General features: G+C 45.0%; 1 protein-coding gene across 1 annotated transcript in view; it reads left to right on the forward strand.

Annotated features, from left to right (window-relative positions):
* Positions 1-12466, forward strand: part of MMP24 (matrix metallopeptidase 24) — a 40126-nt gene that overhangs the window by 7103 nt on the left and 20557 nt on the right. The window contains exon 2 of the mRNA XM_063114477.1: positions 10985-11133. Coding sequence (XP_062970547.1) covers positions 10985-11133 — 149 coding nt within the window. The remainder of the gene's footprint in view (positions 1-10984; positions 11134-12466) is intronic.

Here is a 12466-nt window from a genome sequence, read left to right on the forward strand (position 1 = left end):
ATGCGTTTAATGCCATTGGGACACCACACAGAGAGGAAGTCTGTTTAACCCTGGATAGGTAGCCTTCCCCGATGAAGTGGCATTCAAGTTGCATTTTTGAAGGATACCTAATAATTCATCAAAGAGAGACCAGAAGCCATGTTGGAAAGGCATTTAGGGAGAGGGAATGAAATAAAGGCACAGAGGCAGGAATCTGCGGGCTGTGTTCAGGCAACACAAGTAGGTCAGGATGGCTGGAGTGGGGTGCTTGGCATGGGTAATAAAGGAAAGGAGGTAGAGGACGAAGGCTAGAAGGGCGCACTGGCATCAGATTGTGAAGCTTGTTGAGAGCCTTGCTACGGAACTTGGACTTTAAGACTGGCCATGAGGAACCAGAAGATGGGATCCTCACTCAATCCACTTAAGTTAAAATAATGGAACTTTATATAATGACTTCGTTATCCAGTTTAGCCATCTCCCTGTTACAGGTAAGAAACTGAGGTCTGACCACTGGTCTTTGTCTTCCCTCTTCCCTTTTCTTAACTCATCAATAAGTCAAGCCCCAGGGGACAGGGGAGCCTTGGAAAGGGCAAGAAAGACCAAGGCTCCTCCCTTCTCAGAGAACAAATAAGAACACAGCCACACTCCTGGTCTTGGTCCGAGGCCTCCCTGGAACCGGAAAACTCAGACATCCCTGTGCTGACCCAAAACCCCAAACCTGATGCCTCCCCAGGCATAGTGGTTGTCTGGCTTGTGGTGGCCTCCTGGGAGTGGGCCAAGGACATTGTGGGGAGCGCCAAGGAATTCCCGCTAGTGCACTTACCACCCACTCAAGAGCTGATGGCAGCCGACAGGCAACGCTGCGCCATTAAGGTGTTTGTCAAGAAGCTAAGCTGGGCATTGTGGGCGATCCTGAGGGCCCTTTTTAGACTAGCTGTAAGCAAAGGGGAAAAAAAACAAAACAGCATTTGGAGGAAAACCAGAGCTAGTGCGAAGGATGCAGCATGACAGAAAAATCCCGTCCTGGGACACAGGGCTGCTCACCTCCGTTTCTGGCTCCCCTACCAACTTGCTCTGTGATTTTCAATAAGCCATTTCCCCTCCCTGTTTTACTTTTCTCTTCTGCAAAACAAGCATGTTAAATTAGATGATCTCCAAGTGTTGTTGATCAATGCATTTTCTAGATACCTGAATGGTTATGCCTTCAGTATGAAATTTTAAAAATTAGTCATAACTCAGGTGGGCTCAGCACAAGGCTGGGACTTTAGTTGTGTGGGTGGAAGAGAAAGCAGGGTTTTGGTGGGACAAGAGTTGGAGGGAATTGATAGGGCTGATCCCTGAGGAGTCACCAGAGAGACCCAGTGATTTGGTCTGGCAGCAATGACCAAAGGTGGTGGTCGATCTATTGCTGAGGAGCGTGGGAGCAAGAATTCAGACAATAACATTGTGAGAACACTTACTACATGCCAGATCTGCTAAAGGCTTCATGTGCGTGTATTTGTTTCCTATTGCTGCTGTAACAAATTACCACAAACTTCGTGTCTTAAAACAACACAGATTTATTATCTTACGTTTTGGGGACTTAGAAGTTCAAAATGGGTCTCATGGGACTAAAATAAGGTGGTGGCAGGGTTATGTTCCTTCTGGACACTCCAGGGGAGAATCTCTTCCTTGCCTTTTCCAGTTTCTAGAGGGTGCCCACAGTCCTTGGCTTGTGACACCCTTCCGACAATGTCATTACTCCAGCCTCTGCTTCTGTCATCATCTCTCCTTCTCCGACCCTCTTGCCTCCCTCTTACAAGAACTCTTGTGATTCCATTAGGCCCACCTGATAATCAAGGCTAATCTCCGCATATGAAGATCATTAATTTAATCATATTGGTAAAGTCTCTTTCGCCACGTAGGGTAACATATTCACAGGTTTTGGGGATTAGGATGTGGACTTTTTTTTTTTTTTTTTTTTTTTTGGCCGGTAAGGGGATCGCAACCCTTGGCTTGGTGTCGTCCACACCACTCTCAGCCAGTGAGCGCACCGGCCATCCCTATATAGGATCCGAACCCACGGCCTCAGCGCTAACAGCACCACACTCACCTGAGTGAGCCACGGGGCCAGCCCTAGGATGTGGAGATTTTTGAAGGGCCATTGTTTTACCTGCCACAGTGCATCATCTCACTGAATCCTCACAGCCCTCCTTTCATCATCCTCTGTTTAACAGATGAGGAGCATGATACTTCGAGAAGTTAGGTCATTTGCCCAAGGACACTCAGCTGGAAAGAGAAAAGTTAGGCCAAGTATTAGCCTGTTTTTGTGTTTCAATAACAGAATACCTGACACTGGGTAATTTATAAAGAAAAGAGGTGTATTTGGCTCACAATTCTGGGGCAGCTGTGTCTGGTGCGGGCCTGAGGCCTCTTCCATTCATGGTGGAAGGTGGCAGGGTAGCCAGCAGGTACAAGGAGATCACATGGCAAATGGGGAAGCAAGAGAAAGGGAGGGAGGGAGGTGATAGGCTCCTTTCAACAAGAAGCTCTCCCAGGAAATAAACCATTCCGGGCAAGAGCTCATTCATCACCACCCCAAGGGCATTAATTATTCATGAGGGATCCACCCCAATGACCCACACACTTCCCAATACTGCCACATCAAGGGATCAGATTTCAGCATGATAGGGCCGCCCGCCTGTGGCTCACTCGGGAGAGTGTGGTGCTGATAACACCAAGGCCACGGGTTCGGATCCCTATATAGGGATGGCCGGTTCGCTCACTTGGGAGAGTGTGGTGCTGACAACACCAAGTCAAGGGTTAAGATCCCCTTACTGGTCATCTCTTAAAAAAAAAAAAAGATTTCAGCATGAGCTTTGGGGGAACAAACATTTCTAAACTATATCAGGCATTGTGTGGTATGTGGTGGCATCTTGGTCCCAAGTGACCTCTCTTTTCAGATAGGACCCCATCAAGGTCTCAGGTGTATAGGAAATATAGTCTAACTCTCTGAAGGAGGCTGTCTGGGAACCAGGCAGGGAATCTGAGACCCTGAGAAATAGATTAGGGTCATAGTGATCTCGGTTTAGTACCTGAGTGCCAGATAGGGAAACTGAAGCAAAAACCCAATTGTAAGGACTAAGCTAATATAGCAATGAATGATCTTAGGTCACTTTCATGCTGGTATCTCAATGGAATCTCAATGTTGGGTTGAAGCTGCTGATGGACCATTTACCAACGTTAGGATTGGCTGAGGAGATGGCAGGTGAAGGACCCAGAGATGACAGCAGAGCCAAGGCACAAGGGCAAGGGCTGATTATTGAGCCAATGTTAATAGAAGGATTTTCTGAATGGGTAACATCCTGCCTTAGTAAATTATAGGTGATACTAACCATGTCCATTTCTTCATGACTACGCCAGGCCCTGTGCTAGGTGTTGGGGTTACAATGGTGAGGACAGACTAAGATCCCTGCCCTCATGCATTGTGTGGTCAAGAGGGGATAGGCAACTCAACAGGTGATTACAATACAGTGTGATAAGAATTGTGATAAAGAGAAGTATGGGGTGCTGACAAGGGATGTAGGAGGAATACCTGATGTAGATGTAAGGAGTCAAGGAAGGCCTCTCCAGAGAAAGAGAAAGGAGAGTGAGCTAGATAGAAGGAACATACAGGTAAGAGTCCGGAAGAAACTAGCGCACACTGGAATACAGAACACTAGGTGGGGAATGGTAAAGGAGGCTGCAGAGGAAGTCAGGGGCCAAATCACTAAGCTCTTGACTCAAGAGATGAAAAGCCCTTGAAGCCCCCTCAGGATCTGCACACTTACTGTTTCCTCTTCCTGGAACACTCTTTTTCTTAGCCACATGGCCCAGCCCCTCACATCCTTCAGGTCTCTTGGTCAAATATCATGTTCTCCAAGAGACCCTCCCTGACCACCCTCCATAAAATAGCTGTCCCATCACTCTCTCTCTCCTTAGCCTGCTTTATTCTTCACAGCACTTATTACCATAGGGCTCTTCCACTAGGCTGTGACTAGAAGGTAACTAGAATGTTTTTGTTCACTGTTATAGCCCTAGCATACAGTGCCTAGTACATAGTAGGTCTCAGTAAATATTTATTGAATGAATGAATAGATGGAAACAGGCAGATTTGATGTTGGGGATAGAACCCATAAGTCTTTGGTAAGAGACTGGATGTGGGCAGTGAAGGGGAGAAAGGAGTTGTGGGTCAAGTGAGGCTTCTGGTCTGGACAACTAAGTAGGGGTGGTGCCATGCCCTGACACAGGAACCATAGCACAAGGGCATTGAGCTCACGTGATCTGAGATAAGACAGTGCACTTTAGGAGTGTGAGGTGTAGGAAGTCCTGGGAGGGGAAGGGCTGCCTGTCCAGTAGACCGACAGTATGGAATGCCTGAGTCCTGCCACTTGTTAGCTTTGTGGCTCTGGGTGATTACTTAACCTCTCTGAACCTCAGTTTCCTCATCTGCAAATTGGGGATCGTCTTTCCTACTTCATGGGGTTATTGCATGCTAGAATCCCCAGTACAATGCCAGGTACATAGTAGGCATTCTAATAAGAATAGCTATTACCGTTGTCATTATAATTAGAATATCTCTGACTGCTAAAATTTTTTCTTATAATGAGTCAAGATCTATGTCCTGTAATCTCTCCTTCTGGTCTTAGTTTCGCCTTCTGTACCAACCAGAATAAATCTACTCCGTGTTCATGTTCTCCTTCGTGCAGTCCTCCCTTCTCCAGCCTGAGCTCCCCTCATCTGTCCTCCCAGGACATGGTTCCCGGTTGCCTCGCTCTCCAGGCTGCTTTCCCTGAGTCAAGCTCCAGCTTGTCACCATCCCTCTACGTATAAAACCTCTAGAACTGGACTTGAAACTCCTATGCATCTGAGGCCAATGCCTTGTTCCTGTTGCTCACATCACCACCGTAGATTATGAACTCAGTTGCCCAAACTGTTTGATCGGGGTCTTTTATTCTTTCTTCTTTTTTCTAGCCCATGCTTCCAAATTTGACATCTTGCTGCCTGTTCCTTTGTAGTCTTCCCCTCTGGCCTTTCTGAAAATGCCTCCCGGCCACTTCACTTGTGATCACACACCTGATCCCTGTCATTCTCTCCACCCCTCCGGGCCTGCACGGTCTGGTTCAGGCTCACACCCGCCCAGGTGTGATGCTCCCAAATGCCCCCTGGTGACCACACCATCTTTACTGACCCACCTCCTCTCTCCTCCCCCATGGCCATCTCTGTTTTCCAAGTGGGCTGTCAGCACTGCCAGGGATCTGCCTCCCGCCACCCCCATTGCCACTTCTAATCTCACTACCGCCTCTGCTGTCTGCCACTCTCTTCCCTCTTCTGTCCACATTTTTTTCCTCCTTGTTATTCTCTGCTCTCTCCTTTCCCTGCCACTACTCCTGATTGTCTCAGCTCTGGCTTCTCAGGAACCAAAATCCCGCCTTCTGGCCAGCAGACCAATCGCACAGCATTGTCTATGATCTCTACATCTTGGGTTCAGCCCAGCTATTTTGGTCCCTGCTTACACTCTGAGATTTTTCTCACTTTCCTCTGGGTTTACACCTCTTTCAGCACTTCAAGAGTGACAGACATCTTAGAGTTGGTTAACTGAGCTGTAAATGCTGCACTTGTGATGCAGCAGGTGATTGATTAATGGATCCAGGTGTAAACAGATGAAAGGTAGATCTTCAACTTAAAACTGAATGGGACTTTTTTCCTTTAGTGGATTTTATCTTTTTTCAAATAGGACAATGGAACTTATTGTCTCATCAAGCAAGTCAAACCACAATAGATTGAATTTCAGCAAATTTTGTTTTTCAGTCTCTAATTGATACCAGGAATCGTGCTTGGTGCTTTCACGTGTGTTAGTCATTAAACCTTCCCAGAATGAAATCCCTTCCTTGGTACCCAGACAGTACCTCCTAGACCCATTGTTCATTCATTCATTCATTCATGAACTCAGTGATTATTTACTGTGCCAGGTACTATGCTAAATACTGTAGCAGATACAAAAATAAATGTGGCATAGTCTTCGTTCCCCAGGAACTGAATCTGGTGTGGAAAACAGACATATCAACTAATTGATACATTGTGGTAGTTGTGTTTAGAGTGATGTGTACAAAGTCTGCATAAGTAAAGAGGGCTACCCACTAGCTCTGCCAGGGACAGTTAAGGAAGCTTTAACAAAGGAGGTGACATTTTAGCAAGACCTTGAACTAGGAGTTTGCTAACACGCCTAAAGAGAATGGGCTTTGTAGGCAGCAAGTGTGGCCTGGAAGTGTGAAAGGGCAGGGAATGTTTGGAATTGGTATGACTGGAGTGTAGAACATTTCTCCAACTTTGTGGGCTTCTGCCAGAGAAGTCAGAGGATTTCCTGGGTCACAGAGCAAGTGAGTGGCAGAGATAGGATTAGGCAATGGAAGCTGGAATTGTCTGATCTCTGATCCATATTCCTACCTGCTAATATGGACACAGACACACAGACACACACACACACACATTTCCAGGTCTAATCTCAATGCCCTACTTCCTGGCTTAAATGCTGTCATTTGACCAGACCTTCTCCCTCCACTTCCCCTCTTAGGAGTCTGCCCTTGAGCTTAGAGGATTGAACATGGGAGGGAAGCAGAGCCAGAGAAGGCACTAATTTAACTCACACACCCTCAGAATGTGTCTGATCCATTCCAGTGTTTGGGCTTGACCCAGACACTTGCCTAGGACCTAAGACCTTAGATCCTAATTCCCGATTTTGCTGAGATAGACTCTGTAACCTTCATAATGGATCCTGATTTGCTCTGAGATGCTCCTTGCTTGAGTATCCCAGAAAAGGAGCTGGATAAACCGGGTTGCCAGCCCTTTACCAAGGAGGAACTACTTTTAATTCCCCAAAAACTTAGAAGGTGAGAGTGGGTTTATGCCGAAGTTTCCCTGTTCCTTACCTCCTACCATAAGCAGTATTGAGGGCAGGAGGCTAGAAGATTCTTAAATTCCATACTAGCTTAGAGGTGGGTGCTCAGAAAATACTCAGCTGGCTAACTGGTTTGTCAATGGTATCTGTCCAAAGATCCCTAGCATTTCCCAAATGCTGTAATTCATCTTAGTCTTTTTTTTGGGGGGGGGCAGGTGGCCTGTACAGGGATCTGAACGCTTGACCTTGGTGTTGTAACACTGCACTCTAACCAACTGAGCAAACCGGCCAGCCTATTAGTCAGAGAGAACTAACAGAGTTCGTTGACAGAGAGATATTGGGTATATTTTAGATTTGTACCACACCCCTTTTTGGAATGGCTTGAGACAGTTTACAGATTAAAACATAATGTTTTTAAGTAAGACTTTTAAAGATACAACAGAACTTGGTGTCTGAAAGATGAGAAAAGTAGTAGTTACTTCCGAGCATCACAGTGCTCAACACTTAGGCTATAAATTTGGCTGAAAGGTTCCTGGCAGAAAAGCCAAAAGAGAAAAGCATCAGGCTACCAGTGTTCTATTTCTTATACCTTAAAGCAAACGGAATCTCCTGTAGGGAAAACATTTTCCTTAAGCGAACGCTTAATGGAAAGTGATTGTGTTTGGTCCTAAGAAAGTCGAGTGACAGGGTGAAGAGCCCACAATTCAATTTAGCTGTTGTTTCTCCCCATCCACGAAGTACAAGGCCCTGTGAGGTGCTCCCAGCCTTTGAGAGAGATTGTCACGTCCATAAGTCACCTGATAGAAAGTAGACTTGACCATGATGGATAGACTGCCCTTCACAGGACCCACTAGGACGGGATCTTGGTCCAGGCAGAATGTGGGAGGGAAGGATGACTAAATCTCAAACTGCAGAGGAGTCAAATCCATGTTTTTCCACCTTGATTTTAAAAAAGATAACAGAAACACCATCCAAAAAGACAACAAACACTTTTTGAATGATTACTATATGTCAGGTTCATTCATTCATTTCATCTTAACAATAATCTTGGGGAGGAGGAATTAGTATTTACATTTTACAAATAAGAAGACTGAAGCTCCGTTTGCTCAGGGCCACACAGCTGGTAAGTGGTGAAGTCACGATTCGATCTCAGGACTGTGTGTCTCTTTCCCACCGTACCACCCTATTTATTCAATCTCAAAGTGTTTGATTAAAGTTTCCATAAAGAGAGGGAACATAACGTGACATTCCGGCTGTGAGGGACCGAGAGAATATGGGGCAGGGACTTAATGCTTTGATGACATGTGTTAACCTCGGAATAGAAGTTGGAACACCTGGATTAATGGATGGATAACTTGTCAATTTCCCTGTTATTTTCATCTACGATGTTTTACTTGAGCTTTTTGGCTGATCCTAGGCTGCAGTCAAGTCACAGTGATTCTCTGTAATTTGTCCACTTTGTGAAGGGATAATTATCTATCATCTCTCTCCACCTCCCTCCTTTCCAACCTCTCCACTCATTGCCACCCCCCACCTAAAGTTCCAGCCATTTTAAATACTGCCACAATGTGCCGTGCGCGCCTAACCTCCAGGGAATTGCACATGCTATGCCCTTTAAGACTTAGCTCCAGTCCCATCTCTACCTGGAAGACTTCCCTGAATTCCCTTTTCTCCCCCCCATCACCATGGATAAGACACTCCTCTTGTTCCATGGAACTCCATACACACTTGCTTTTTAGCACTGTATTTTCATTGTGGGTTTACTTGTCAATCTGCGGGTACCTTATTCATCGTCGTATCCCCAGAGCCTTGCACGGTGCCTAGCATGTAGTAAGTGCTCAATACTGTTTGTTGAATGGACATATAATGAATAGCTACTATGTGTCCAGTACTGTCCTGGGTACTGGGTGTACTTAAACAAGCAAGACATGAACCTTTCCCTTGAGGAGCTTAGAGTCTGGAGGAAACTGATGTGTAAAGTAATGATTTGAGCCCAGTATCATAAGATCTATAACATCTATAGTAGGGGATTTGGGGAGCACAGAAGAGAGAGAAAATAACTTAGCCTGCAAGTCAAGGAAGTCTTCCAGAGGTAGTAATTTATGGGCTGAACCTTAAAATAGGAAAGATTTTTGCCGAACTAAGACATATACTAGGCAGAGAGAAAAACACATACAAAGGCGTGATAGAGAATCAGTGCTTGGGGAGCTGCAGTAAGTACTGCTATTCTGGGCCATCCCTCAGAAGGAAAACAGTTTTAGATACCAAACGGGAGAGAGGTAAGATTATTGCTCTGTTGTGAATGTTTTAAGACTTTATTAATCCTGACCATTTTGTTTTTAGTTAGTCAGACGTATTTTATCATAAGGCAGTAAAGATGTTATAGTCACCTTTGGTGAAATAAATAATAATTTATCTATAGTTTTTGGTCATTACAAAAATGGTTTGACTTGATTTATAATAAAGATACATCCACAACAACCCTGTTCATATAGAAACAAGAAAGAAAAGCTATAGATAGGAAGGGAATGGTACCATTTCTCAAGGCCTTCTTTCCTTCCCTAGCTCACTTGGTGTGCAGGGCATGCCTCGGAGGACGGGAGGCGGGTTATCTAGCTTTGAGCCTGGCACGCAGGAGTGCTCCTGAAAATGCATTGGGATTCAAGAAGTCCAGGGATGCTTTCCTCGTTTTCCAGTTGATGCCACAGAAATTCCCTGGTGCTCTCTTTTCCCATCCCGTCCCCTCATGCTTTCTGGTGGGAATACTCATCTTTATTTTGCTGTCCTTCAGATTCACTGCTCTTTTGAGCTTCGTTGCTCAAGCTCCTTTCAGATTCCCTTGCCCTTTTAAGTTTTTTCTCCTTTTCTTAAAGTGACTCCACACACAGAATTTAGAAAAGCGTGCAAACACACACACACTCGAAGAAGTCCCCCAGATACTATAACCAAAGGATATTCACAGTTAATTCTTTTTTTATTTAAAAAGAATTTCGACATCATTTCAGACTTTCAGAAAGGTTTTTGGGTTGGCTGGTTAGCTCAGTTGGTTAGAGCATGGTGCTGATAACACCAAGGTCCAGGGTTCCATCCTGAACCGACCAGTCACCAAAAAAAAAAAAAAAAGGTTTTCAAGAATAGAATAAAGAATTCCTGAATACTTCTCACCCAGATTCTTTGGCTGTTGACATTTTACATTCACTCTCTCTATTCTCTCTCTCTCTCTCTCTCTCTCATATATATATATATATATATACACACACACATACACACACACACACACGCACGCACTCGTATATATTTTTACTTATTTATCAGCACCACACTCTCCCGAGTGAGCCACGGGCCGGCCCATATTTTTACTTATTTATTTCTAAACCCATTTAAGGATAAGTTACAGACATCTTGCACGCTTATGTAAGCCTAAACACTTCAGTGTTTATTTCCTAAAAACAAAGAATTCTCTTACATAATATTGATTTTTTTATGTGTGCCCTTCTAGATCTTTTCTATGCACATATTATTTATTTATATTTAAATTAAAAAATACATTGTTTTGTTTGTTTATATTGATTTATAATGGCTTGCTTTTGGGGGGGAGGGTTAGCAATAACGATTATATACAATCTCCTGCCAATAAATAGTCTACAACATGATTCTTCATCCGACTCTGACTTTAGACACAACGGGTTTCTGGATAGCACAACGTTTTCCACAGATCACTCTGCTTCAGAGATTTAACTGTTCATATGCTCTTGCATGTTCAGCCCGGTATCAGTAGAAAGCACTGAATAAATGAGTAGAGAGGCAGGGGCGTGGAAAGCTTTGAATTCAAATGTAATCTTTATTCTGTAGCCAGTAAAGATCCAATGAAAGGTTTATACCAAGGAAGTAAGCCAATAAGAGCCGTGTGTTCTGGAGATGAATTTGACAGTGTCTGAAGGATTGAGGAAGTGAAGGAGAAAGAAATCAGAGATTGAGCCCATCAGTTACTTGGGTAAAATGATCCCTGGTTTTAAGGGCACATCTCTGCCCAGGTAGATCAGAGCCTTCTCCAGCATAATGCATCCTTTTCTTTCGCGTGTCTTTCAGAACTGGTTAAAGTCATATGGCTATCTACTTCCCTATGAATCACGGGCATCTGCGTTGCACTCAGGGAAGGCCTTACAGTCAGCAGTCTCCACTATGCAGCAGTTTTACGGAATCCCAGTCACCGGTGTGTTGGATCAGACAACGATCGAGTAAGATTTGCGTAGGACATTGTGCCTTTGAACTTTCTGGACTTACATTTGGGTTCACATTTGTCATGGCCTTGTGTACACACCATGCCCATCCTTCCTTCTTATCTTTTAGTCTGACAGTGTCATCCTGGGAGGGTATATCCCAAAATGCCCTTTCCTATGTGAGCTGGGGATGTGCTGGGATGGGAGTCTCACCTCTGCCATTAACTTGCTGTGTGACCTTGGAGACAATCACTGAACCCTTCTGGGCCTCAGTTTCCTTATCAGTACAATGAGGGGTCGGCTTGGTCTCTTAAATCTCCTCTGGCTCTAATAACTTATAGCTCTATAAGTCACTCTCTGGAGTTCCCTAGATGTACACATCTCACTTGACGCAGAGAACTCTTGGATGATACTAAGGTGGCAACTCTTGTTCCACTTTTCCCATTTACCAAACATTTGCTAAGTGCCTCTGTGTGCCAGGCACTGTATTTGGCCCTGTCATCTGCCCTCCAGAGGCTCACAGTCATCTGGCCATACCAGTCTAGAGCTCAGAAGGACACATTAAGTTTTGGGGAGATACTTAGCAGATAGTAACAAATAAATTAAACCATGAGGATGGTTGCGATCACTCAGGGAGAGTATGAAGAGGGGGAAGAGAAGAGTGCTGGGAATGGAAACCCACAAAGCCAGCGCAGAAGGGTGGCCAGAGAGGTAGAGGAATCTCAATGCAATGTGATGTCACAGCAGTGAAGGGAGAGTGGTCACAGCACCAGCTGCTGCAGAGGTGTCAAGCAAGAGAACAGGGCTGGTCAGTTAGCTCAATCAATAGAGCGAAGTGCTGATAACACCAAGGTCAAGGGTTCGGATCCCCGTACAGGCCAGCCACCAACACACGCACGCACGCACACGCAACAGAAGAATGACTGAAAGGTGTCTGTGAGTTCAGTAATAAAGAGGGGCTGTTAACCTCAGCAGAATGATGGATACAGTCAGATTGCAGTGGCAGGCAGGGGAGGGGAGGAGTAGGGATGGCCAGTGGAGGGAAAACTTTCAAGAAGATTGACAGCGAAAGGAAGGAGAAATGGGTAGTAGCTAGAGAGGGACGAAGTTTCATTTGTTTAAAATGGGAGAGAGTTGAGCTTGCTTAAATCTGTTTAAGAAATAACTATGAAAGCTATTAAAGCTGTTTAAGAAAAGCCATTCACACCACAAAGGCATGGAGAGGCGCTGGAGTGAGTTTCCTAGGGAGATGGTTAGGGATGGGGGCTGGAGCTGGAGCTTGGTGGAAGGAGATGGCAAGACTGGGAAGGCACGGGGGAGTCTGTGGGGGCAGGAACAGGAAATGCACCCA

Source organism: Cynocephalus volans, chromosome 1 (genome assembly GCF_027409185.1).
Source record: "Cynocephalus volans isolate mCynVol1 chromosome 1, mCynVol1.pri, whole genome shotgun sequence".
NCBI classification, from domain to species: domain Eukaryota; kingdom Metazoa; phylum Chordata; class Mammalia; order Dermoptera; family Cynocephalidae; genus Cynocephalus; species Cynocephalus volans.